A 27,258-nucleotide genomic window follows, 5' to 3' on the forward strand; every position below is an offset into this window, starting at 1 on the left:
GGGCCACAAATTAGTATTGTTTTCTCCACGCCAATCAGCAAGCAACTGTAAACCTAGGATATCAATTCAGCCAAGAATCTCAAGGTCTATGTTCTGCTATACATACCTCCTGATTGATAGATATAAATAATAAGCAAAACATTCTGCAAAACAAATTTAAGAAAAAGAAGAAGAAAGAAAAGGAGGAGGATGAGAAGGAAGAGGAGGAGAAAGGGAAGTAGATGGAAATAGAAAAGAGCAGGAGGGAGAGAGGAAGGGAGGAGAAAGGAACAAATCTAAGTTATTAGATGGATTATTTCTCCTAGAGACACACATTTTACATTATGAAAGCAACAAGGGGATTTGCCTAAGGTCATGTAGCAAAGTCAATGGAAAAACCTGAGATTCTATTCGAGGTCTCATGACTCCTGGCCTAACTGTGGTTCCATTCCCACAACGTTCTCGGAGGTACATAAAACGTCACATGAGCAAGGATGTAAAAAAACATTTTTCAACAGAGGGTGGAACACCTGTGTGAATTACTAACTAATTCTATAAGGTCAGAAGTACAACTCCATGGGATTCTGCCCCTACATGGTATGCCAGTTCCTTCTGCAAATCAAATTCAGTTCTTCTACCATGTAACCTGAAGAACCCATGCAAGAGTTCTCAGTCTTATCAGCTACATTAACAGATCTTATTAGCAAACTTGAGAACGTTATAATTATAGATCTATTTCACTGCTGAATGAGTAAGCTGAAAGGTCTGCCATTTTGGAAAATATACTTTCAGCCATTTACAGTTAGGACTGGTTAAAATTTGGGGGTGTCTGGGTGGCTCAGTCGGTCGAGCGTCTGGCTCTCAGTTTCGGCTCAGGTCATGATCTCATGGGTTCACGAGTTCAAGCCCCGCATCGGGCTCCACACTGACAGTGCGCAGCCTGCTTGGGATTCTCTCTCTCTCTCCCTCTCTTTCTGCCCCTTCCTACACACTCTCTCTCTCACTCTCTACCCCAGAATGAATGAATAAGTAAATAAATAAATAAATAAATAAACTTAAAAAAAAAAAAAAGACTGGTTAAAATTTGGAGGGAGCATTATTTTGATGCTGAAATCATTCATCCATTCATTCATTCTACTGTGGGACTTGTTAGGTGATACAGATAAATTCTCAGTATACTACCTGAGTCTCACTTACCGATGCACATATCCCATCTGATGAATGCTGTGAACAGCCAAAATCAATTCGGCTAGGTAAAACTGAATCGTATTTTCATCTAATTGGTCCTCGTATCTGTTCAAAAGTGACAGCAAGTCCCCTCCAGGCTGATATTCCATGACCTGTATAGAATACCAAAGTTATTAATTCTTCATACACCCCAGAAGGGAATGTCTCAATTAGAGCCTCAAATGCTGCCTGACGTGTTATAATTACAACATCTCCACAAAGCAACCAAGATGTGAGAGACGTATTGTAAGTCACGTAGGATGAGATCCCTGCCCTAAGGAAATTACATCCAATACCCAAGAGAATCACTATAATGAAAGACTAGTCCCAGACACCACGCACAGTGTTTGCAAGGTAAGCTTGAAAAGCTGAATTAAATCCACCCACTCACCTACCCACCCACCCAAGTTGACACCCCAGACATTCCCTAGGATTCGGTACACAGTGTAGATGGAAATTGCTGGAGGGCAACAAACCCTCTGGCATCCCTTCTGTATTTCTCTCGGCACCCAGCAGAACACAGGAAGGGTGCACCAAATGTGATACAACCTTTTCCTGCAACAGTCATCTGACCACATCTGTTACAAATTTAAATGTGAAATATATACTCTTTGACGTAATAATTCCACTTCTGACCACTTATCTCACAGGAACTTATAGTAGTTTGTAGATCAATAAGACACACAGATTCACTGCAGCATTGCTTGCGACACAGGAGAGAGAAAAAGCCTGGAAATCACCCAAATATCCATCATTAAGAAATTCCTGAAATATGACATATCTAAACCATGGGAGAAGATGTAGATATGAAAAATGAACAGACTCCCTTTATTCATACTGCCGTGGAAAGCTGCCCATGATAATATAAAGTGACATACAGGATAAAGTACAACCTCTTTTTTCTGATAAAAAAATTATTACATTTGTTAACATATACATTATATTATGTTTGAGGCCGGTTTGCCTGGGTGGCTACAAACTGCAGCCTGGTGACTTAAGCTCTCAGCCTTTCAGTTTCATCCACTGTAAAATGAGGATAAGACTAATTCCCTCGCAACACCCTGCCTGGCACCAACAAGGTCTTCAACTGCCAGTCAGGAGTCTTCCTTTCCCGACCTTCACTGCATAATCCTTTCCTGGCTGGGAGAAGCCGGGACACATTTCGACCACTCTTACTCAGCTCTCTCTCGTCCTTTGCTCTGATTTCCCATTTTGTGAGCCACACTATAAATGTCTTTTGTTTTAAGTTGTCTCAAATCCTATCTGGAAAGAGGCAAGATCCAAATAAACATCTTAAAAAAAAAAAAAAAAAATACTAAATCTCTCCAGCTACTGCATTCCAGAAGCCAATTTTGGGATGTGAATTCTCTCCCTCCTCCTCCAAACTCCTGTTTGCTTTTGGTGCAGAATTAGAAGAAAGCTCTAGTCGAGTGAGACATGGAGCATCTGTACATTCCGCAGAGGCCCCAGGCTGGTCCAGTAAAGATTCTGCCCAGCACCGAGTCAACCCTACCCCAGAGACCCCTGGAGGAGCCAGTGACCTGCATGTCCTCCCCAAGGGCTCTGGGTCACCTGGGAGTCTCCCCCACTCACGTGGCATCTTGCATGGAGCAGAGAGTCAACCAGATACTGGACAATTTGAAGAGTAAGGTTCCATTTGCACTGTAATTATTGGGGAAAAAATGATTTATGAACTAACAAGAAGGGTGAAGTGTAGAAGGAGTGGCGGCTAAAATGCAGCCTTTATTGCCCCAAAGTTCACAGCAGATTGAAAGCTACCAGTCCCAGTCCTAGAAGAACCCACAGGAGCCACCTGGTTGCCTAAAGCTCGCCCACTCATCCCAACCTGGTTCTCCACAGGCCCTAGTTATGTCGGTGAATGTTAATTTTTATATCTGTTTTAAACATATATTGCCATTAAAAAGGTCTTAAATGCCCTCTCCCCTCCCCAAAAAAATCACCAGTAACAACAGAAGTACTCATGCTTTTAGAACGGAAACATCTTAAAATAGGAACAATGCATATTTATGACGATACATCGCAGTTAAAAACTTTCCAACCTGGCTCTATTAAAGATGTGAAAAATAGGGGCGCCTCGGTGGCTCAATCGGTTGAGTGTCCAACTTCGGCTCAGGTCATGATCTTGCAGTTTGTGAGTTCGAGCCCCGTGTCAGGCTCTGTGCTGACAGCTCAGAGCCTGGAGCCTGCTTTGGATTCTGCGTCTCCCTCTCTTTGCCCCTCCCCTACTCATGCTCTCTCTCTCTCTCTCAAAAATAAACATTTTTAAAAACTTTTTATAAAAAAAAAAAGATGTTAAAAAGAGAATGGCTGTAAGTTTAAGGATGACAAAGTCAAACATATAGCACCCACTGGCAACTTTTAGGAGCTCACAAACTGACCGCTCTGTAATACTTCACAACTTCGCAACTATTCCTAGAGACTCTATTTTGTAATGACCAGTAAAATAGTTCAGAAAATAAGAACCATCTCTTAAAAGGCAAAAAGATATGTATTCTGTGTGCTTATTCAGAAGATCCAATTTCCTGAGCTGAAAATCCCCACCAAAACTAAGATCAGTCTTTTCTGAGTCAAACAACTTTTCATTTCTTCTAAACCAGGGTTGATTGGGAAGACAAGTGACAAAAATTACAACAGCTGCGAGGCAGCATGTTCCACAACATGGGACAAAATAGACACGAAATAACAAACCCCTAAATAGACTGGGTCCTTATCAAAGAACTAATCAGGCTTGAGCCACCAACACGATCCCACATTACCACCCTAAAAATTCAAGTGCCCACCGTTAGAGAACACAATTTGGACATTTACTGAGTAAATCTGTTATCCCCATCCCAAAGCTATCCTGCTGGGGTACAGTCGCTCATTCTGCCAAAATGGGGAACAGGGCTTGTGTGTGGTCAACTCAAGCTTAACCAATCATCTTGCTGTTAAGCTTAGACATATAGAACAGGACTTGGGCACTTTCAGAAAACACCTCTGGACTTTTAAAAATGGTACCAAAGCAAGAGGCTCCAAAAGCATCATCAAAAGTCAAAAATTAAGGGGCACCTGGGTGGCTCAGTTGGTTAAACATCTGACTCCTGATTCCGGCTCAGGTCACTATCTCATAGTTTGTGAGATCAAGTCCCATGTCAGGCTCTATGCTGATGGTGTGGAGCCTGCCTGGGATTCTCTCTCCCTCTCTCTCTGCCCCTCCCCAGCTTGCTCGCGCTCTGTCAAAAAATAAACATAAAAAAAATTTTTAAAACAAAGTCACAAATGAAGAGCCTTTAAATCTCCTTACCGGATGGCTTGCTATGAACTAAACACCAGGGTCAGAAGAACACGATAAACCATTAAAGGCCAAAGTCACCACCCAGGCTGTCCCAGACAACCCATTCACAGCACCTGCTTTTGTCCAAAAGTGTGACTCCGTCCAGGACTCTGACTACTCAGAGATGCCTGGTGAGGCACTGATACCCCCAAAATGTGGCTTGTCAAACCTGCCTGTCCATCAGAATCACCCAGGGAGGTGCTTTTGAAAAACAGAAAAAAACACATTCATCAAAAAAAAATTTTTTTTTTTGAGTGCCTGCTGTGTGTCAGGCACTATTCTAGATATAAGGAAAACAGCAGAGAGTAAAACAGACAAAAGTCCTTTGCCTTCATGGAGCTGGAATTCTAGAGGAATGAAAAATAGCGAACATTAAGCAGTATGAAAGGGTAAAGTAGGTTTCATTCTCACCCCAACCGGTTATTCAGGGAGCTTGTTAAAAATCCCAGTGACCGTGGGTGAGGTCCAGACACCTGCATTTTTAAGGAGCCACCGGGGTGATTCTGACGCAGCCAGCCCAGCACTGTACTGAGACCCGCTGCTGAGGAAGTTGTGGAGACAACGTGGCTCCCTGCTTCAAGCGGGTGAAAAGTTTCTACAGCAAGAGGTGCCCTTGATACAGCCAACACTCCTGCTGCTTGACGTGTTTTTCAATGACTACCTACAGCCTTTCTGACCATCACGACGAGATCACCAGCAACAAAGAGCCGGAAGGTAACCAGTCCGTCAGCACAGAGGCAACAATCCTCCACGGATGGATGAGACATGTGCCTGCCCGCAACGACCAGCTGCAGGTCACCCAAATGGCACTCACCAAGGCATGGTAATCAAAGGCTGGGCGACGGGAGGAGGAAAAGGGCCCTATAGGGAAACAGCCCTAAACAATGCGGCAGCCCTGCAGATGGCAGAGAAAGCACAGCAGCTGACAAACAAGCCTGGCTTGGAGCTATCACAGACTTGCTCTTTTAAAGCAAAGACATTCAGGCCAACAGAGACAAACCCTTCTAATGGCAGCAGCTGCAGATACTAATTAAAGGGCAAATCTTACATGTGTTCGGTTTGGAAGGAGTAGAGGCCTCTCTGTTGGTGTTTGCAGCTACACCCCAAGCACAGGGATAGCAAGGGATAGCAATGCCCATCAGTTGTGTGGCATTTGAAACAAAGGACAAGAGTGTGTGAGTGTGTGAGTGTGTGTGTGTATGCGCACGTGCACATGAATGCACATACATGCACACCTGCATGCGCTCATATCCATATGTGGGGAAGGGGTGAGTATTTAATAGTCCTTGTACCCTATTCCAATTTGCACAGGGTGTCATTAGAAGCATGCTGTGCTGGCCACCCTTTCAGCAACGTGCCCTTGAAATGCTTGCACTACAATCAGCCTGCCTGAAAGTGCCACGGAAATGTAACAATGGTGTTGGTATCGTTATCTGCCCTGTGGACTGTCCCTGATCTTTGGCATCTGGGAGGAAGGAAGGGCTTCTCAAAGCAGAGTGGTCCCTGGCAGGGACTCTAAATTATTCTTCATGAAAGGCAAGGTCACCAAGAGAAAAAGAGAGAAGACCCTTTTTTTTTTTTTTTTTTTTCCAGAAAATAGGAATCCCAGCCTGATTCATCCATCTATTCAGAAAAATCCTCATTGAGCACTGAATCATCCAGCGTCTTGGCAAGAAACAGACTGCACACTCAAACTAGGTAACTGAGGACATGAATTAATGAAGCACCCTGCCCTGGTGAAGAACCCTGGGGCTAGTTAAGAGCTGGGGAGTAGGTACCACTTGTCAACCTGAAAGAGCAAAGAGCAAGGGACAGGATCTGAGAAACTTCACCATTGTTGAAGGAGCAAAAGGAGGAAGAAGTAGCCAGAAATTAACTGTAACTATAGCCGTAGGACCATGGTTCTCCAAGTGGGGCCCCCAGACTAGCAGCAGCATCACCTGGGACCTGGTTGCAAATTCTTGGGCCCCATCTTCGATCTACTAAGCCAGAAACTGGGACCATGGGACAAGACAAACTGGGACAATGGAACAAAATTGTGACGACTAAGACTTTAAATGCATTCAGTTGAAATATGCCTCGAAAGACCAGGACATAAAACAACTATTTTGAAGGCACAAAGAACCCCTCCAAGGCAATAATATACTCAGCAACTGAATTGGGGTCAATAAGAGGTATTAATATCTCATTTCACCAATGAGAACATTGAAGCCGAAAAGGCCAATGACTCCAGAGAGACCAACCAAGGAAGAGTAATAAAACAAGAACCTATATTCTAAGTAACAGCTTCCTTCCGACGGGCAGCCAGCTTCCAAACCCAGGCTTCTGAAACAGCAACATGAGAACATGCTGGTGAGTTTTGAGACATGCCTGAAAACTGGATAATCTTTTCTGAGAGATCAAAACAGCACATGTCTCACTGTCAAAACTATCATAAGCTGCCACATTTTACGAAAATAAACAATGAAGTTGTATTTGTTAACTCTCTCCAGACTCCCAGTGTCAGCAGAGGCTAGAGCCCAGCACCCACAGGCCACAGGGGTCACTGTCTAAAAACAGCCAACCTCCAAACTGTCCCTACAAAGGAAGGAAATACCACCTGTGCAATTGCTTCGGTGCAAAGCGAGACAATATAAAGAACTAATCCCAAGCAGGACTTCAGAACCGGGGACGGAACAGAAGTGCTTTGGGATGTGACAGTGTAACATAATGGGTAAAAGTATGGGAGGTGGATCTAAGGGGCTCGGCTTCAAAACCCAGATCTCTTATTGCCTACAAAAGTAGGTGTTTTAACCTCTGTGGCAGACTACAACTGGTCCCCCAAATCCATTCTTCCTGAAGCTGGAGGATGGCCATGCCACTAGATGGTATAGATGTAAGGTCATATGATCAAGTTCTAGTCAATAAAATAGGAAAGGAAATGATGTGCCCCACTTCCATATCTTTCTAAGTAAAAGGAATTTGCTTGTTCTGTCCTCTACTCCTTTCTCCTACCAGCCAGGTGAAATGAGAATATGAAATACCCGACTTCAACCACATCAAAGAGGAAAATATCCTAAGGGATGAGGAGCCACAAGATGGAAGGAACCTGGGTCCCTGGATTATCACATACAACAGAGCTGCTCTGTCAGTTCAGACTGTATTTTGGTATCTTTTTGTTACAGTAGCTTAGTCTATACCTTAACTAATACATCCTATGTGCAACTGGGGGAGAAAAAATTGGAATGAACAGAGGGAAGTCAATGTGAGGCCACTGTAAGGAAAAAAGATTCATGGACCGGTTGTGACTCAGAGCAAGGGCAGCCTGAAGACACATGGCATGAAAAACATCAATACAAAGCCAGCAAGCTTTAAGAATCCCACAAAGGGCTTAGATGCAACAATACTACAAGTGGTGAGTTGCAAAACAATGGCTTCTTTGTAAAGACCAGCTCCTTCCTGGAAGGACACTGGTGAAGGCATCTGTTATACAGAATTGAACAGATTTCATCATGAACCAGACCAACAAAGCGCTGTTTCCATGGGCTGCCTGCCAGAACACAGAACTAGCCTTGTTATATAGAACCAGACATTAATACAATGGACTTCATTGAAATTTTCTATACGCCAGAAAATGGCAAGCCACATTCATTGGTATGTAACGACAAATAAATTTTTAACCATCAAATTTCAAAAGGATCCAAGTTCAATTTCCCTGCACTGCACTCCAAATTTTGAAAATCCCACTGGATCTAACTTGAATTACATACTTTAGAGAATAAAACTCATACTACTCATGTGTGATTTCCATAACACAGTAAGTAAATCTGTATGTAAATCAATTGCTATGAAATTAATCAGACATTCGTTGAATAAACGCATCTTAAGCATTTACTTGGGGAAGCACCACAGGAAGCAAGGGAAACAGAATCCCTCCATTAGTGGAGGGAGGTGTAGCCTGGTAGGGTAGCCCAACACCCACTCATGAAGAGGACACACAGGGTGTTATGAGTATGCAGCCAGAAGGGCAACCCTCCCGGAAGAAGAGAGGCCAGGATGAGTTTCTGGAAGAAGTGATACCTGGCCCAAGTCCAGAAGGAGAAACAGGAGTTAGCCTGGGAAACAGGGAAAGAGGGAACAGCGTGGAGAAAGGTCAGAGGCCAGATCAAAGAACCAAAGGAAGGTCAGGATGAATGTAAAGTAAAAACAAAGAAATGGTAAGCAACAAGCCTAGAGGTATATATGAAAAAGGCCTTGGAAACCACATGGAAGAGTCTGGACTTTATCCAGAGGGCAGCAGGGAGTCTTAAAGGGTTTTAACAGTGGGATGATTTGGCTGCAGTGTGTAGAAGACCTGGGGGAAGGGCAAGACAGATGGCAGGGAGAACACTTAGGAGGTTACTGCAGTAATGCAGGCAAAAAAAGATGGCAGCAGGAACTCACCCAGTCGAAGCAAGAATGGAGAGAAGAGACAGCTTTGAGAAATATATAGGTCACCGATTCCTACTTGTTTTATTCACTGATTTCTAAATGTATCTTCAATTAAACTGCATTTGCATTACAAGTGAACGTTCAACTGCCAGGGAGCTTAGGATAATTTATGTTTCCCCAAACTTCAAAGGTTTGGTGATCTATAAGTGGTCAATAGATACAATGGAATTTTGGTACTTCACGATACCAATATAGATCTATGGTCCCCTTATCTTGTGGCAGAATGTATTTCCAGATGCAGAAATGTTCAGATTTTAGAAAAGTAAAATGGTGCATTTACTTTATGTTATCTAACACCCTAGGGTATGGCTTGAGATATCACCCTGTAATCAAATGCAATCAAAATCACAATTTTTTGGCAAAATTACAAATAGTCATACTAAAGGGAATGAAGAAGAGATTCAGGTCAGGTTTTGCTGCCAAATAAGTAACTAAGGAACTTGAGGTTATTCAGAGCTCTGGGCATTTGAGAACTGCAGATAAAGAATGGGGGATCTGTAATCATATCTTAGTTCCAATGCTGAGTTTGGATATTTATAAGAAAACTGTACCCTTAGCAAGCATTTTACTCCAAATTACCAACATACTTGAGAAGAGAATGCAGACAGGGAAATAATTACAAGATCCCATCAGCAATACCCAACTGAGCTATGAAAGAAGGGTGTAAAAATGTCATTGCAGCCAGGTATCAATGTGCTGAGGCAACTAGAACTCCAGGAGACAGCTGTTTTGAGATCATTCCCCTCTTGTAAGATGGCGGCTAGAAAACCTGGAAAGATGGTCATTAAGCTAGGAATGCCAATGCCAGGGGCAACATCCAGATGGAAGCCCCACGAACAAAAGGCCCAAAAAAGGAAGCCCCCTGCCACTGGGAGGTCTCTTAGCAGAGGAGAGGCTGATATTCCCAGACCATAAGGCATTCCAGTTAGGCTGTGCCCAAGCGGAAGTCCACAGCAGTTAATTACACGATTAAAAAGAAAAAGGGAAGGTCTACCACTAGGACAAAGTCAATTGGTAGGGATAAAAATGGTGGCACCAAAGAGGTTAAAATTTTTGAAATGACCAGGTATTACCCTCTTGAAGATGCACTTTGAAAAGTGTTGAGCCATGAAAACAAAAATAGAAACAAAACTACTAGTCAACACAAAGGAAACTACGAGCTGGTATCACTCCCAGGGCCCCTCTGGTCATCCTCATTGGCCACCCGAATACAAGCAATGTCAACCACCAGTTGTCATCACTGTTACATAGAACACTTAGAATTTGTCATCACCTCTACCATGTGGTTAGTGCAAGGCCAATCTCCTAATGCATTTGTATGTAAACATTCTTGCTCAGAAGGCTAGGTGGGGCTGGGGCTCAGAAGGCTGTGGCGGGTACTTCTCTACCAGCAATAGGTTCTCAACTAATAGGAAACCAAATAAAGTGCTTATTACAGGTCACAAATAAAGGCAATAAAGTCCCCCAAAACTATCCAGTGGAAGTTTGAGATAAATTGGAATCCAACCCTTTCTTACCCTTTCCTCTTACATGAGCCTCTATAAGAGTTTCTCTCCATTCAAGGTAATAGTATGATAGTCTTGTTTTAAGGGCTTAATCAGGAACAAAAATTGTTTCTGGGATAAATTTTTTTACTTTAGGAATCTAAGCCCCCAAGAACCTAAACAAGGCTCCAGAATTAATTTTAGTATTGTGAAAGTTATGCTACACATACATCAGAAATACTATGGCATTGTTCAAAAGAACAAGGCAGATCTGTATGTACTGACATGGAAAAATGTCCAGGGTAAATTGCTGAAAGGCAAAAAGCAAGCTGAAGAGTAGAAAGTAATATACAAGTTTCATAAAACAAACTATATACATGTGTTATAAATATAGACATGGAAATATTTTTTCCACGAGGGTCAGGAAGAACATACATAACCAATAATAGGTTCCCCTAGGGAAAGGGATTAGAAAGAAAGGTAGAGAACTTTCCCTATTTCATACGGTTCTGCAATGTTTGCATCTTCTTAAAGTAACTGTGCATTATCTCAATTTTTAAAAATTAAAAAATTTAAATGATGTTCACTAGACTTAGTGGTTGATCATTTCACAGTATATACAAATACTGAATCATTACACTGTACACATGAAGCTAATGTAATGTTGTATGTCAATTATGTCTCAAAAAAAAAAAAAATTAAAGCAAGAGTCTATTAAAGGTAGTATCAGACTATTTCCAAATAAATGATTTCTCATTATTGCCCTTTAAGCCACAGCTACAATACTCAACAATAAATGGGGCTGTTTCTAAATGGGATAGCCCTTCATCTTTAGGACAAGGAGAACAGGGAGACACCTTAAAGTCAGGACAGCAACTCAACAGAGCATATGGACAAGAAACACCAATTCTATGTCTATGATATCTGAGTATCAGCACTGGACTAATTCCAGAGAGATGGATGAAAAGACTCACCAGATAAAGGTTATTTTTGTCCTGAAAGGCGTACTGTAACTGGGGAATCCAAGGGCTTGTGCTCTGAGATAATATGTTCCGTTCTTCCTCAAAAAATGAAACCTAGGGGGAAAAGAAACCCTTTAGACAATTATAATATAAAGAACAAAGTGTTAGGGGAGGGGTGAATGTCCCAACCTCTCTTTTTTTTTTTTTTTATTTATTTTTTATTTTTTAATATATGAAATTTACTGTCAAATTGGTTTCCATACAACACCCAGTGCTCATCCCAAAAGGTGCCCTCCTCAATACCCATCACCCACCCTCCCCTCCCTCCCACCCCCCATCAACCCTCAGTTTGTTCTCAGTTCTTAACAGTCTCTTATGCTTTGGCTCTCTCCCACTCTAACCTCTTTTTTTTTTTTCCCTTCCCCTCCCCCATGGGTTTCTGTTACGTTTCTCAGGATCCACATAAGAGTGAAACCATATGGTATCTGTCTTTCTCTGTATGGCTTATTTCACTTAGCATCACACTCTCCAGTTCCATCCACGTTGCTACAAAAGGCCATATTTCATTTTTTCTCATTGCCACGTAGTATTCCATTGTGCCAACCTCTCTCTTTAAGCCTAAACTGATGTCTCTAGTTTAAGAAAAGAAAAACCATCCCTTAGCCCAGCACTCCACAAATTTCATTCATTCGTCTACTTTGCTCATGATTTTTGCCAGATCTGTGTATTATCTGTCCAATTATTTACTTTTGTCCTTAAAGCAACTCACTTCTTTTGAATCTAAATATCTCCCTCTTTTTCTTCTTCACCTTCTCTCCCTGAATAATTCAGTCCTAAATCCATTAGGTGGAACAGAACAAGGTAAGCAACCATAACAGGTAGTAGGGAGAGTGGGACACAGTGGCCCAGAACAGGGTGCCAAGCCCAAGCAGGGTGAGGAGGGCGGCAACTATGTGTGGGGGCGGGGGGGGGGGGGAGGGGGGCAGAGGGAGGCAGTCCAATATCAGGTATCAAGGGCCCAAATAGGGTGAGGAAGCCATCCACATGCAGCGATAGCCTGGAACAGGGCATCTAAGCCTACCAATGAGAAGAGTGGCAGCAAAGACAGTAGACTGGATACACAGAGATGCATAAAATAAGCTAAGATATTATGGGTGATATCAGAGAAGGGAGCTACAAACACAGAAAGGGTGAACACTAGAATACACTCAGGGAAGTTGGACTGAACCCGGACGTACTGGTATGAACACATGGTTTTTCAATATACAGAGATGGAGAAATAGAGAAATAAATGTGTGTGTGTGTGTGTGTGTGTGTGTGTGTGTGTGTGTGTGCGTGTGTGCACGCGCACGCAAGTAGCTATATTAAAAACCTGAATTTCTATTCTCTAGCTCTGCTCACTGAAAGGGATCTGGAAGCAGTGACACTCCAACAGCAATAAGGACACCTAGTACCCGGATCTTGGTTTCTAAATACCATTTTACACTAAAAGAAACAGGCACCCTTTGAGAAAGGTCTGATTGCAAGGGTGGGGCAGGCAAGGTAAAAGTACAAGAGCTTTAACATCTTGCACTAGAAAGACAGTAACTCAAAGATGGGGATGCGTCAAAAGACACAGAAATCAACCTGAAGAGATTCTCATGGCCCAGCTTAGAGGATGATTTGAGTATAAAAATACGTAATGACAGGAATGGCTTCTAATTCATTGACTTAAACAGGAACATGCAAGTCCATACAGCTATAAATTAAGAACCTGAAAGTTTTATGAGGATCGGGTATTTCCACAGTCTGAAAGCACCTCCCCACAGAATACTCATGTAATGACGAAGAAGAAAGGGGTGGCCCTACAGTGGAGAAGCACGGCCGATACCTAAGTGAACATCGACATGAATGTGACAAACTGAAATGGGGTCACCCGGTGGGACTCAATGAGAAGAATAGAACATCTTGTCTGTGATATTCTTGCCAAAGATCTATAACCTGAATGAACCTGAGCAACATTAAACATATCTGTATGTTTACAAAATAACTGGCCTGTAATCTTCAGAATGGCCAAGGTCATGAGAGTCCAGGGAAAACTGAGAAGCTGGTCCAGACTGAAAAAGACTAAAAAGACAGGACAACTAAATGTTATGTGTGATCCTGAGCTTGACCCTTTTGCTCTAAAAGACCATGAAACAGTTGGTGGACCATGAACGGGGTCTTAGGATTAGATGGCAGTAATGCAGCATTGTGTCTTTTCCAATAGTGATGGCTGTATTGTGGTTCACAGGAGAGCGTCCTTCTTGTAGGAAATGCACACTGAAGTATTTGGAGGTAACAGGGCACCACTGGCAACATGTTTTCAAATGGCTCAGGAAGAAAAAAGTTGTTCATAGTTTGTGATAGTTTTACATGTCAACTTAGCTAGGCTATAGCACCCAGCTAATCTCAAGCATTGCTGTGAAGATATTTTGTAGATATGGTTAACAAGTCAACATCTACAAACAGTTGATTTTAGTAAAGGAGATGATCCTTCCTGGGTGGGTCTCAGCCAATCATATGAAAGAACAAAAGTGAGGCTTCCCTGATAAAGAAGAAATTCTGCCTCAAGTTTGCATTATCAGTTCTAGTGCAAGAGTTTCCAGCTTATTGGCCTCCCCTACAGATTTCAGACTTTACAGTCGTTACAATTGGGTAAGTCATCCATACACATGTATGTATGGATATTCAATGTGTATATGTATATATATTTAATGTGCATATTTTTATATATTATAGAATCCTGGCTGATACACTGTGCTTGCAACTTTTCTATAAATCTGTGACTATTTCAAAATAAAAATTATTTAACTTTAGGGGCACCTGGGTAGCTCAGTTAAGCGTCCGACTCTTGGTTTTGGCACAAGTCACGGTCTCATAGTTCGTGAGATCAAGCCCTACATCGGGCTCTGTGCTGACAGAATGCAGCCTGTTTGATTCTCTCTCTCCCTCGCTCTCTGCCCCTCTCCCGCTCTTGCTCTCTCAAAATAAATAAAACTTCAAAAAAGTAGTAATAATTTAACTTTAAATATGCCTTCTTCCATTTATTTTAACATCTATAAAACTCCCAGGTTTTAACACGCTAGTTAATATTAGACTACTAAACACCTCAAAATAGTTTTGTCCATGTACTACCTAAAATCATCTTGCATACCACCAGTGCTATATCGAACACATTCCAGAAACAACCCAACTTCTGTAATCTCCTGCACCTGATCTGTGGTCCTTCTTTCCTGGCACATAAAAGGTGTTCAGTGAAGGGTGGCTGAACTGAGAAGGCTACATCTTCATTTGCTCACCATTGGCTCCTCATCTGACCCCTGAAGCCTCCATTAAAATAAAGTCTCAGGTGCCTGGGTGGCTCAGTTAAGCATCTGACTTTGGCTCAGGTGATGATCTCACGGTTCGTGAGTTCGAGCCCCCCATCAGACTCTGTGGTGACAGCCCAGAGCTTGCTTCAGATTGTGTATCTCCTTCTCTCTGCCCCTCCCCCACTTGCACTCTGTCTCTCTAAAAAATAAACATTAAAAAATTATTTTTATTTTTTTTAAATAAAATAAATGGTCTCTGAGGACTCTTCTGGTTCTCACAGAGCCCTGAACAGGTGTGCTGTGCTGGCCTCTCCTAGGTGATAGGTCTTGCTTACAGGATGTCGCCTCTCTCTACCTCCTTCTCTGGCATTTCCTTTCATTCACACCCTGTGCTGGTTTTTCGCTTCTCATGCCCTTAAATTATGAAGGCTTGCCATGGCTCAATTAAAGACTCTTCTTTTATTCACCCTCTTAAGGAATGGTTGGGTAGCTTTTATTAGTTCCTGGATGTGTATTATTTTTAAAATCCCCCAGCCCACACCTCACACAGGGTCATCGTGAGTCATTCACCGGAAGGAAGGCACCCTATCTGCACATCTCTGTCGCTTGCCTGCAGTGCAGTATATTAGATTGTTTTCTTTTTACATGCACTACTTCCCACCTAAAACAGAAGCGTGCAAGGTCAGGGCTACACTTCATGCCTCCCCTCAAGGACCCAGAAGCACACCACACACAACAGGTGCTCAGTAAGTTTGTACCGAGGATAGGTGGCTGCTCAGATACTGGGAGGTTAAGTGAACACCTCCCATTCCTCCCTTCCAAATGATCGGCAACGTCCTGTCATTTCTCCTTCCTGTGAAGTAGCTCACATTTCACTGCTAAACACAGGCTACATCATTCTCGGACTCTGACAAGCAGCTTCCTGCCCTCCGCTGCTTCTTTGACTGGAGGCCACGCAAAGCCACTGAGTCCTCAGACTCTGATCCCAACCTCCTCCTTCCAAAAGTGTAAATGATCCCCAGCTGCCTCACAAAGTGAGCTGCCATTCCAAACAGTTCTTGGGGGAATGAGGAGTTAACATTTAATAGGTACAGAGTTTCTGTTTGGGAGGATGAGAAAATTCTAGAAATAGTGGCTATGGTTGCACAACATTGGTAAATGCACTTAAGGCCAGTGAATTGTACCCTAAGAAGGATTAAAACAGTTAAAACCCTAATTAAATAATTACAACCCTAATTTTAGGGGCACCTGGGTGGCTCAGTCAGTTAAGTGTCCAACTTTGGTTCCGCTCATGATCTCATGACTCAGGAGTTTGATCCCCGCATCGGGCTCTGTGCTGACAGCTCAGAGCCTGGAGCCGGCTTCAGATTCTGTGTCTCCCTCTCTCCCTGCCCTTCCCCCACTTGCGCTCTGTCTCTCTCTCTCTCTCAAAAATAAAAAAAAAAATTTAAAAAAAAATTTTAAACAGTAAATTTTATGTTATGTATATTTTGCCACAATAAAAAAAGGTTCATCAGATTTCCCACCAATTACCCTCTCCCCACCCAAATGTCTCATTTCTCCCCATTTCCTAGTCCCATCTGTTCTAAACCACTAAGGAAACACACACACACACACACACATCTGTACAGCGTTCTAGTACTCAAACCTCCAGAACGTCACACATACACTTCCACCTGCCACACTCCTGTCACGTCTCTCCGCCCAGAACCTGCATTCGCTTTCAGCAGTGTGAACCTCCCCTAACCGTCCCTGGCTCACTCACATCTCTCCTCACTCCCCAGCTGGTGAATTTGCTAACTGCTCTCCCTTCTGTGATGTTTAGCTGCTAAGCGCCTGCTTTATACATTTGCATTTTTTCTCCACTTTCCAAAGTTGTTTTTAAAACCCTGCAACTAACGGCCATGGAGCTTCAATTCCTTTCACGGGCTTCCCACGGAGCTGGGTACATTATCAGACACATGATGTGTGCTCGGACGTCTGTAACTAATAAATTGCTCTGAACGCCAAGGCTGATGGCAGTCTCTCTAGAAACTCGGCAAATGAATCGATATGTCTGGAGCAGCAGCCTTGTTTAAAAGAAAGAAAAACACCATGACCATAAAAAAGAAGTTCTTACCTGCTCTCAAACAAGCAACACTCTCGCCACAGGACGATTTTATTTAATTTCTTCAAAGGCCTGTTTTAAAATCAAACACATATGCCCACAACACAAGTATAGAAAATGTGCACACAACCATATGCTGCCTAACCCCACAATATGCACATGTCAAAACTTCCAGCTGACGGTCATAAAGGGTCATCTTAAATTCATTAGTTAAAAGGCCACGTTGATTCTGAATAAAATACAACTATAGAAACACAATAAAGCCATCGCGGGAAGCTTGTGAGCCCTCAAAATGAGTCAGTATCAGTTCAAGAAAAGCTGAGAACAGGAGAGCTCTTTCTGCAACTGTAATTAACCAAAGAGTCGCCGAGGAAAACTTGCTCAATCCCAGATGTCAATTCAGCAGATGATTGCCCCTGCAGTGAACATCCTGGTACAGAAAGGGGAAAGGGTGTGGCGTGAAAATGCTCCTACCTGCTCTTGGGCCAACAAGGCCGTCTTCTTCATGACCTTCATGGCATAGACGTCGCCAGTTGCTCGCTCTCTTACCACCTGCACTTCAGCAAAGTGGCCACAGCCCACGAGACTTCGGAATTCAAAGTCTTTTGCTGAAGGCTGGAGCTCCTGTAACTCAGCGATGGTGTCGGAATCTGCAAGAGATGTAAGAGTTACTCCCAGGTGAGTGAAGCACTTTCCAATACACGCATCTTTATGAAAGCACAAAAAAAAAAAAAAAAAGAAAGAAAGGAAAAAAGTGTTCCTATGTGTTCCCTCGCTGTCAAAAGACATTTTAGTCACTTTCCCATCCGTCACGAATAATTATAAAATCAGCACAAAAGTGTTTTTATATGTTAAGTTTAAAATTAAGGGCTCCAGAAATTCCAAAGCAGTTTCCATGGTAGCTACGATTTGAATCCTGTAGACTCAGAAAATAGGAGGAGAACACAAATCAGGCTTTTCTTCTTCCTCTCTGAAGGCCACAGGGCAGCGTTTGGTCAAACGCGCTTATCAGCATTCAGACTGGTTCATAATGTGACGTAAGCAACACGATTCCCAACTCAGTCGACTTTAGAGCTGACCTCCCGCTTATCCCATTCTAGTGCTACTGCACAGTGTTATCCCACAAACCCATCTCTTTCGGATTGTCAGTAATACCTCCTTTCCCTTAATATGGAGCAGTGCTACCAAAAAGAAAAAGAAAATGGAGCCCTGACATTTGCTCTGCAGCACTGACAGGTCACACACCTGGAAGGGTTTGCAACTATCTGTTTCTTTGCCTACGGTCGTACTCCTTTTGCAAGTGCAATCTCTCAGTCAGTATCTTAGTCTGCTCAGGCTGCCGTAACAAAATACCATAGATGAGGTGGCTTAAACAACAGGCATTTATCTCTTACGGTTCTGGAGGCTGGGAAGTCCAAGATCAAAGTGCTGGCAGACCGAGTTCCTAGTGGGAACCCACTTCCTGGCTTACAGACAGCCATCTTCTCACTACATCCTCACAAGATGGAGAGAGACAGAACCCTCGTCTCTCTTTTTCTTCTTCTAAGGACAACAATTCCATCACAGAGGCCCCACCTTCATGACTTCATCATCATATGAATTTGCAGGGGGACACAAACATTCAGTCCATAACAGGTGGAGATCCTGAATGTATGAAGTATGGATTAAATGGATGGCAGATTTGGAATCTACAGTATATTTACTGACACTCTAAGAACAGTAAGCTGGGACATCACTGGATATGCAATGACTCTCTAAGGATCTGAAAGAGGGAAGTGGAACAGCTGTAGCTGACTAAAAAATTCAATCCTGCACATTACAGAGAAGCTGCATCAAATATAGGGGTTATGCTCCAAAGGAAGACAAGAGGAACACGGAATCAAAATTATTCTGGAGAATCCCTCAGAAAGGTGCCATGATGAGACCAAGAGACTCTTGATATCCCAGACAGACACTAAAGTCCTCCAGGCATTAGGGCAGGTTGCCCTTTCCATGGTTGGGCACCAAATAAACTCGGGAGCTACATTCTAGAGCTACGCTCAGCAAGTTATTCACACAATAGGAGGAAGTTAATCCAACAAGGGGAAAAGTCATTTCATTACCTATAGTCATTGAGCAGAATATTGATAAATTAGCCAATACAATGTTAATTGGTATCCACCTCCTTTCTTTGTTGTGTGGGTGGAGTCGCATTCACTTGGATCAAAGGTACACATGATGAACTCCACTGCACTGAGTGCCTTCCCACCTGTCTCTTCAGCCAGTCATCCTGAAAGCATTTCCCTTTGGTCCCTGGAGGAATCAGGCAAGCGTGGTCGGCACATCCGAATAAATTCATCATAACCATTGCAAAAAATAAATCTGGAGCACCTTTGTGGAGAATTCATGCAGAAGCAAGACTGAACGCTGCACAATATCTTCCTTCTGCCCTGCCATCCCTGTGCCAAGCCCTGTCTCTCTTCCCTGCCATTTTTCCAAGTTTCTTTCAGATCAAGTATTTGAGTTTTGAATTATAATTCCCCAAATATGCTGGCTTGCAACTTCCTGGGTTGAACCTGATTTTATTACTGCTTGCGCATGAAGCCAGCCTCTCCCAATTCTCTGTTAGGCCTTGGGTCCCTAAGTTGCTTACTGCATTTGTCCAACTCAACTCTGGATCCATCGCTGTAACCACCAGGCATTTCAGTCACACAAGTAAATAAACCGCTATAGACAGAACCACAAGGATACTCAGAATTCTGAGAAACCTTACCAAATTTTAGGTCTTTTTCCAAAGGCTTTGAATTATTAAGGTGAATGATTGAGATACTAAACTCAAGTCTATGACTATTAAAAAAAAAAAAAAAAAAAGACGATTCACAATTTCCCTCCATGCCAGCAGCTTCTGTGATTCCAAAACCACATCACACTTCAGCCCTGCACACTGTTAGTTACAGCATTTAAGTACCGAATATTGAGGTGGAAATGAAGACCCAAAGCATGGTAATGAAAAGGCAGTCAAAGCGTGACCTTGTCAGATAAACATTTGGACCCAGGGGCAAAAGCCAATACAGCACAGTGTATCGCTTCCTTTTCTGCAACTCAGTCATTCAACATTTCAATTTCTAGGAATTTGTCCTTCACAGAAACGTTAGCAGATGTGCTCGAAATAGACAGGAAGATATTCATCATGAGCACTGCTTGTAACAGAAAAATAATCAGAAATGACCTAAAGGTCCATCAGCAGGGAAGTGGAATCGACCTAAAAGTCCCACCCACATAAAACCATATTAGGCACATGAGGTAGCTCAGTCTCCACTAGAATATATTACATATTCTTTAAGGGCAGGAATTTTTGTCAGTGCTGATCACTACTGTGAACACAGTACCTAAAACGGAACCTGGCACACAGCAAATGCTCCGTAAATATTTGTTGAGTAAATACAATGCTAAGTGAGCAAAGCTAGTAGCAAAATATTACATACATATGATCCACTTTGTGTAAAATTAAACAAAAGTAATGTTAGAACATACACGCCAAGGGTTGATAACTGCTTGTTGACTGGTACGCATGAGCTCATTACATTATTCTCTTTACCTTAAGACCCACTTCAAAATGTCCATAATAAATATTTTATAAGGACAAAAAAAATTGCAACACTATGCACCAAACTGTTAACAGCAGTTATCTTAGATAAGATTTTGAGGGATATTCTCTCATTTTGACCTTTTATTTATTTTTATTTTTAATTTATTAGACAGATAAAAAGGAAGAGAGTGCAAGAGTAGGGGAGAGGGGCAGAGGTGGGGAGAGAGGGAGAGAGGGAGAGAGAGAGAGAGAGAGAGAGAGAGAGAGAGAGAGAGAATCCCAAGCAGGTTCCAAGCTCAGCCCAATGTAGGGCTCGATCCCACGACCCTGGATGGTGACCTGCGCCAAAATCAAGAGACTGATGCTCTAACTGGCTGAGCCATTGAAGCACCCCATGTTTATTTAATTTTTTTTATCATTTGGACCTTTTATATATTTAACTTTGTATTATGTTTAGAATTGGAAAAAAAATTTCTTATAGTTATAACTCGCCCATACATACTACAGTTGTTAACATACAGAAGCTTTTGCCTACAGTAAATGTAGCTGAAAGAGTATAGGATTAAAGCTACCGTCAAACCACCAAGAATAGTCCAATGTCAACAATTATCAACACTTTGTTATTCATGTTTTATTTTTTTAAGTTTATACACACACACACACGCATGCACGCACGCACGCACACACAAGTGAGGAGGGGCAGAGAGAAAGAGAGAGAGAGAGAGAGAGTGAGAGAGAGAGAGAGAGAGAGAGAGAGAGAGAGAGAGAATCCCAAGCAGGCTCCACACTGCCAGGGCAGAGCCTGACACAGGACTCAAGCCCACGAACCGTGAGATCATGACCTGAGCCAAAGTGAGACGCCCAACCGAGCCACCCAGGAACCCCCATTCATGTTTTAATATCAGTTTATTTTTTACACAAATTCTACAATACAATACTTACAATTTTGCCCCTTAACTTTGTTCACTCAGCAACATAATCATTCGACCAATATTTACTGAACATCTATCATGTGCCAGACACTGTTTTAGGCACTGGGAATAGAACAGTAATTAAGAAACAAAAATCTCTTCCCTGGGTTCCCAGATGTGGGTTCCCTGTCCTACTTTGGCTCCAGCTAGGGATACCACTTCAGGACCATACCCACTGTCTCATTTCCTCCAACGGTCTCCATGCAGTAGCATGGAGTAGCAACGGTCTCTTATGCAGTAGCAACTTTTGGGCCCTTCTACCCATGTAAGAACACTTAGATTCCAAAACAGAAACTTAAAAAGAGGTTGGGGGGGGGGGGTGGCGGGGGAACCACAGACATACTAACGTAATCACCCTTTTCCAATCACAGCCTCTCAGCCGTACTCTCCAGGAAGCCTCTTCAAAAATATGAAACAGTTCCTTGCAAGAGAATTCTATTAGAAAAATCTACATTTCGCTAAGTCTAAGCGCCCTGATTACTGAATGAGTCTAGAAGATCCACTACTTTAAAGTAACCAGAGGGCAGACTCAAGATTAATGAAGGAGCCGGTAGATGGCTTGATAAATTAGTCTGTCTCATAATTTCCCTTCCCCTCCCACTCCCTATTTGAGGATTTAAATATTCAAGAAAATAAGGTGGGAGTTTATTCAAAAAAAATATGGAATAATGAATAGTACCCAAGTACATTTCAAAGTTAAAGACCTACAATATATTAAATATACTTGGAGGCTGGTGGCTACCATTACTGGTTAACATTTATTATCTCCTGTGTGCCAGGCAACGTAAGCCTAATCTGTGCACTAACTCATTCAAGCCCCACACAGCCTTATTGGATATGCATTTTCCCCATTTTGCAGATAAGGAAACAGAAAAGACAAGTGGACATACACTAATTTTATCTACTGAAAACTCTCAGCTCCTTTGGGCACTTCCACATCCCCCATTCCATGAGACCCTGGTAACTGCAGTGCCTGAACCCCTAGGCACCCAGAGGAGGCCCATAACACCTGACATCCTGGCCTGGCCCCTGGTCACGGGGTAGACAGATGACCCAGAACAGAACCAGTTAAAATCTTTCCTGGGGATCCTATTAATATAGAGAGTGGAAAATAAATATTGCATAAGGTGTGGTAGCCATCTCCAAAGATGGTGCCAACGAATCATACACACACCTCCTGGAACTCACGCCCTTATGTCTAGACTCCCTGGCACATGGAATCTGGGCAGCCCCACGACTCACTTCAAACAAGACAATGCAGCCAAAGAGATCTTACGTCCCTTCCACACATAAGCCCTGAGAATTCCCAGCAGTTTCCACCTTGGTGCTTTTGAAAGCCCTGAGCTACCATGTAAGAAGTCAACATCTCTACTAGAGAGACCATGTAGATCAGAGGTCAGAAAGCTTTTCTTTAAGGGCCAGAGAATAAATATTCAAGGCTCTGTAAGCCATATGGTCTCAGTCACCACTACTCAAAGGCCTTGTAGTGGGACAGCAGCCACAGGCAGTATGCGAACAAATGGACCTGGCCAACACCTTCCAGTAAAACTTGCTTTACAAAACAGGGATCCCAGGCTGTAGTTGGCTAACCCTTGATGGAGAGACCACACAGGGAAGCCACTTGGAGAGCAAGAGGCCTGGAGACTTCACAGAGACAGGGAAAGGCCCCGTCATCCCAGAGTCCCAGCCGAGTCCAGCCTTCTAGGCAACATACCAGACACTGTGCAGGCCATCTTGGACTTTCTAGACGAGGAGAGTCCTGGGTGCCTGCAATCTTAGCCCAAGTCACATGGAGTGGAAACATCCTCAACCCACAGATTCATGAGGCGTAATACAACGATTATAGTTTCAGACCACTATAGTTCAAGGTGCATGGTTACACAGCAAAGTCGCATAAGGGAGGGTTTCTCAAACTCGGCACTACTGAAATTTTGGGCCAGATAATTCTATGCTATTCTGTCATTGCAGGAAGGTCAGCATTATCTCTGGCTTCACCCACTAGATGCCAGGAGCACCCTTCCCTGCAAGTTGTGACAACTGAAAATGTCTCCCAAACATTGCCAAGTGTCCAGGGTGGGGGGGTAGGGAGGTGCAAAACCACCACTGGCCAAAAAACACTGATGTAAAGTAATAAAATACAAAACTGGGACACCAGCAGCCCACTCCCCCACATTGAGTAAGACACGAACAGGGTGTGGCCAAGGCCGATTTATGACTTTCATAGGGCCTAGGTACATCTGCTTTCATCAGCCTCTTCCTCCATTAAAAAAAAAAAAAAAATCAGGGGGCGCCTGAGTGGCTCAGTTGGTTAAGCCTCCAACTTCGGCTCAGGTCATGATCTCACTGTGGGTTCGAGCCCCGCATCAGGCTCTGTGCTGACAGCTTGGAGCCTGGAGCCTGCTTCGGATTCTGTGTCTCCCTCTCTCTCTCTGCCCCTCCCCTGCTCACGCTCACTTACTATCTCTCTCTCTCTCAAAAATAAACATTAAAAAAAGTCAAAAATTATATTTTATGATACCACTGACAAAAGGATAAATATAACCCAAAATCACTATAATTATTTTGTTCATAGTTTTCTTGTTTCAAACTAAATTTAAATTAAATTAATGAAAATAAGTGCAATTTATTAAAATTAAATACTGTGCCTGCTATGCCTGCAGGATTATCGGCCCTGAGTGGGTATAAGGATGGAGCCAGTGGGGCGCCTGGGTGGCTCCGTCGGTTAAGCGTCCAACTTCAGCTCGGGTCACGATCTCGCGGTTCGTGAGTTCGAGCCCCACGTCGGGCTCTGTGCTGACAGCTCGGAGCCTGGAGCCTGCTTCGGATTCTGTGTCTCCCTCTCTCTGACCCTCCCCCATCCATGCTCTGTCTCTGTCTCAAAAATAAACAAACATTAAAAAAAAAAAAAAAAAAAAAAAAAAAAAAGGATGGAGCCAGAGGACTAACTCACATATCTGGATCCAGCCATGCCTAAAGTTTGACCCATCCCTGGATGGGATTCATGAGCTCAGTTTCATGAGCCATAAATTCACTTATTTGGCCTAAGCTAGTTTGAGTTGAGTTTCTGTCACTTGCAACCAGGAGACCTGACTTATCTGTTCTCCCAAATGCAACAGGTGGAAACTGACCTTAAAACTGAGTCTGCCTTCCTCAGAGCAGAGTTCCTACTCACTACCACCAACCACTAACTCATTCTGCCTGGGGCATTTTTGCAGTTTTCTCTCCCAGAACACTTTTCCAGAAAAACCTCTCCAAACTTACATTTGCGGACAAAGTTGCTCACGTGCTTAATCTTCATCAGAGCAGGCTGACTGCATTCTTCAAAGAGAACGAAGAGGGCATCTAATATCCCTTCTCGGGAAAGAGGAGACATCTGCTGTTGAGTCAGAAAGGGTGGTTTCCCCTAAAAACAGCAAACAGCAGATGGAGACACTGTCAATAATGAAAAGCTTTGATCAATAACATCCACACAGAGTAAATTACAAGCTACCAACTCTAACTGCTCACGACACACGCTAACAGCACAATTCTGTGGCTTCATTCTTTAAAGCGACATCAATGGAGAGTCATTAAGTTATCACTTGTACAATTCCATTATTGTGGGCTTCTTTCACCGGTGCCTGGGAAGAAAACCTTCACGAGCGTGCCATTGATAAGAAAAGGCCCCTCCTTCTTAACAGTCTGAGGCTCACGGGAACATTTACTCCGGACCCTGCTGGTTCTGACGTGTTTCCATGTCTCTACAATAGGACACAATGATTGCTACATCTTTCAAGTGCGCCCAGAGGTTTGCTAATATAACTGCAGTTTCTTTAATTTACTTGAACAATCTAAAGTAGTGTGAACGAAGTGCCCACACTGAAGCTGAATTTATTCATGACCTAGACCAACAGTTCCAAACTGGCAGACTGTATCTAGCCCACAGACATGTTTTGTTTGGCCTGCGGCATTTATTTATTTTTATTTTTTTTTAAGTTTATTTCATTTTTGAGAGAGACAGAGTGTGAGCAGGGGAGGGGCAGAGAGAGAGGGAGACACAGAATCCAAAGCAGGCTCCAGGCTCTGACCTGGAGTCAGCACAGAGTCAGACTCAGAGCTCGAACTCACGAACCGCAAGATCATGACCTGAGCCAACAGTCATGATCAGACGCTTAACCAACTGAGCCACCCAGGCACCCCAGGCCTGCAGCACTTAAATTCGAATTTTCTGCCAATATTGAAAAATCAGGAAATTCCATTCAAAAGAAAGGGTGGGATTTGAGGGTTCTCCTAAAATACTGGAGGGTTGGGCAATATTGTCCCACATTCCCGTCTGGTGATGCTGAGCTGTGGTTGAGTGATGCTGCCCCTCTGTAGTGAATGTGTTGAGCAGTTCACTGCAGACCTCACTGCCAGTCTTCCATCTGGCCCATGTGACTCACTTATACTCACTTCCTGGCCCCTAGGGACATGAGTTTGCAACCCCTGGTCTAGAGCAAAGATTTCCATGGGCCAGGCTATGGATTGTGTGGGGTCTCTCTGCCAAGATGGCCACCAACAGGCCCTCTAACTCTGTAGGTGCTGCTGCCACTCCCATCAAGAGCCAGAGTCTATTTCTCCTCCCCTTGAATCTGTACTTTCTCTGTGACTTGCTTTAAGCAACAGAAGGTGACACAAGTGACACTGTGCCAGTTCTGGGCAGAGTTCTAAAGGAGCCTAGCACCATCTGCTTTTCTCTTTGGGGAAGCCAGTCGCCATGTAAAAAAGCTTAGACCAGACGGGGGTCAGCAAACTATGGCCCATAGGCCAATCTGGCCCACTGCCTGTTTTTATAAATAAAGATTTATTGGAACACAGCCACACCCATTCATTTACATACCGTGGCTGCTTTTGTGCTACAGTGGCAGAGTTGAATAGTTGGAGCTACTCCCAAAGCCTAAAATATTTATTATTTACAGAAGAAAGTTACCAGCCCTGGGTTAGATTACTTAATAATGAAGGACTTCATAGAGAAGTCAGCTAGAGGAAAAGTCAGATGCCCCAGCCAGCAGTCAGCACCCAGATGTTCCAGTCCCAGCCAAGGTCCCAACATAATATGGCCCCTTGAGTGACCCCAGCTGACATCACAGGGTAGAACAGAACTGCCTAGTTGAATCCAAATAACCCACAGAATCAGAAGAAAAATAAATCATTGCTGCTTTAAACTTTGTGAGTGGTTTCTTACACAGCACTGGATAATAGAAACAGACTGGTTACATTGAATCACCCGAAGAACTTAGCCAAAAAACAACAAAAAAATTCTCTGGTGCTATCCCCGACCTACTGAGTGAGAATTTTCTAGGTTGTGGCTTAGAATCTGTTTTTTTGTTTTTTTATGTTTACTTATTTTTGAGAGAGGGAGAGACTAAGAACAAGCAGGGGAGGGGCAGAGAGAGAGGGGGACACAGGCTCCGAGCTGTCAGCACAGAGCCCGACGCGGGGCTAGAACTCATGGACCGCGAGATCATGACCTGAGCCGAAGTTGGCCGCTTAACCGACTGAGCCACCCAAGCGCCCCTTAATGTTTATTTTTGAGAGGGAGAGAGACAGAGCATGAGTGGGGTAGGGGCAGAGAGAGAGGGAGGCACAGAATCCTAACTAGGCTCCAGGATCTGAGCTGTCAGCACAGAGCCCGATGTGAAGCTTGAACTCATGAACTGGAAGTTCATGACCTGAGCCACCCAGTCACCCCTGTTGGTGTTTCTTAAAATGTCCCTTATTTATTAAAAAAAAAAAAAAGTCCCTTATTTTTGAAGTGAAAGGACTGGAGATAATAGGCCTTTCTCTGTACATCCTTTACTTGGCA

General features: G+C 43.2%; 1 protein-coding gene across 12 annotated transcripts in view; it reads right to left on the reverse strand.

Annotated features, from left to right (window-relative positions):
* The window catches only part of CIT (citron rho-interacting serine/threonine kinase), a 171,834-nt gene that overhangs the window by 140,278 nt on the left and 4,298 nt on the right, over window positions 1–27,258 (reverse strand). For all 12 annotated transcript variants that reach the window (XM_019467299.2, XM_019467306.2, XM_019467305.2 and 9 more), the window contains exons 3-6: window positions 24,696–24,837; window positions 17,370–17,545; window positions 11,469–11,570; window positions 1,177–1,319 (exon numbers count right to left, since the gene is read on the reverse strand). In XM_019467299.2, the coding sequence (XP_019322844.2) occupies window positions 1,177–1,319; window positions 11,469–11,570; window positions 17,370–17,545; window positions 24,696–24,837 (563 nt within the window). The remainder of the gene's footprint in view (window positions 1–1,176; window positions 1,320–11,468; window positions 11,571–17,369; window positions 17,546–24,695; window positions 24,838–27,258) is intronic.

This window comes from Panthera pardus, unplaced genomic scaffold (genome assembly GCF_024362965.1).
Source record: "Panthera pardus isolate Hobbes unplaced genomic scaffold, ASM2436296v1 HiC_scaffold_15, whole genome shotgun sequence".
In the NCBI taxonomy this organism is placed as follows: domain Eukaryota; kingdom Metazoa; phylum Chordata; class Mammalia; order Carnivora; family Felidae; genus Panthera; species Panthera pardus.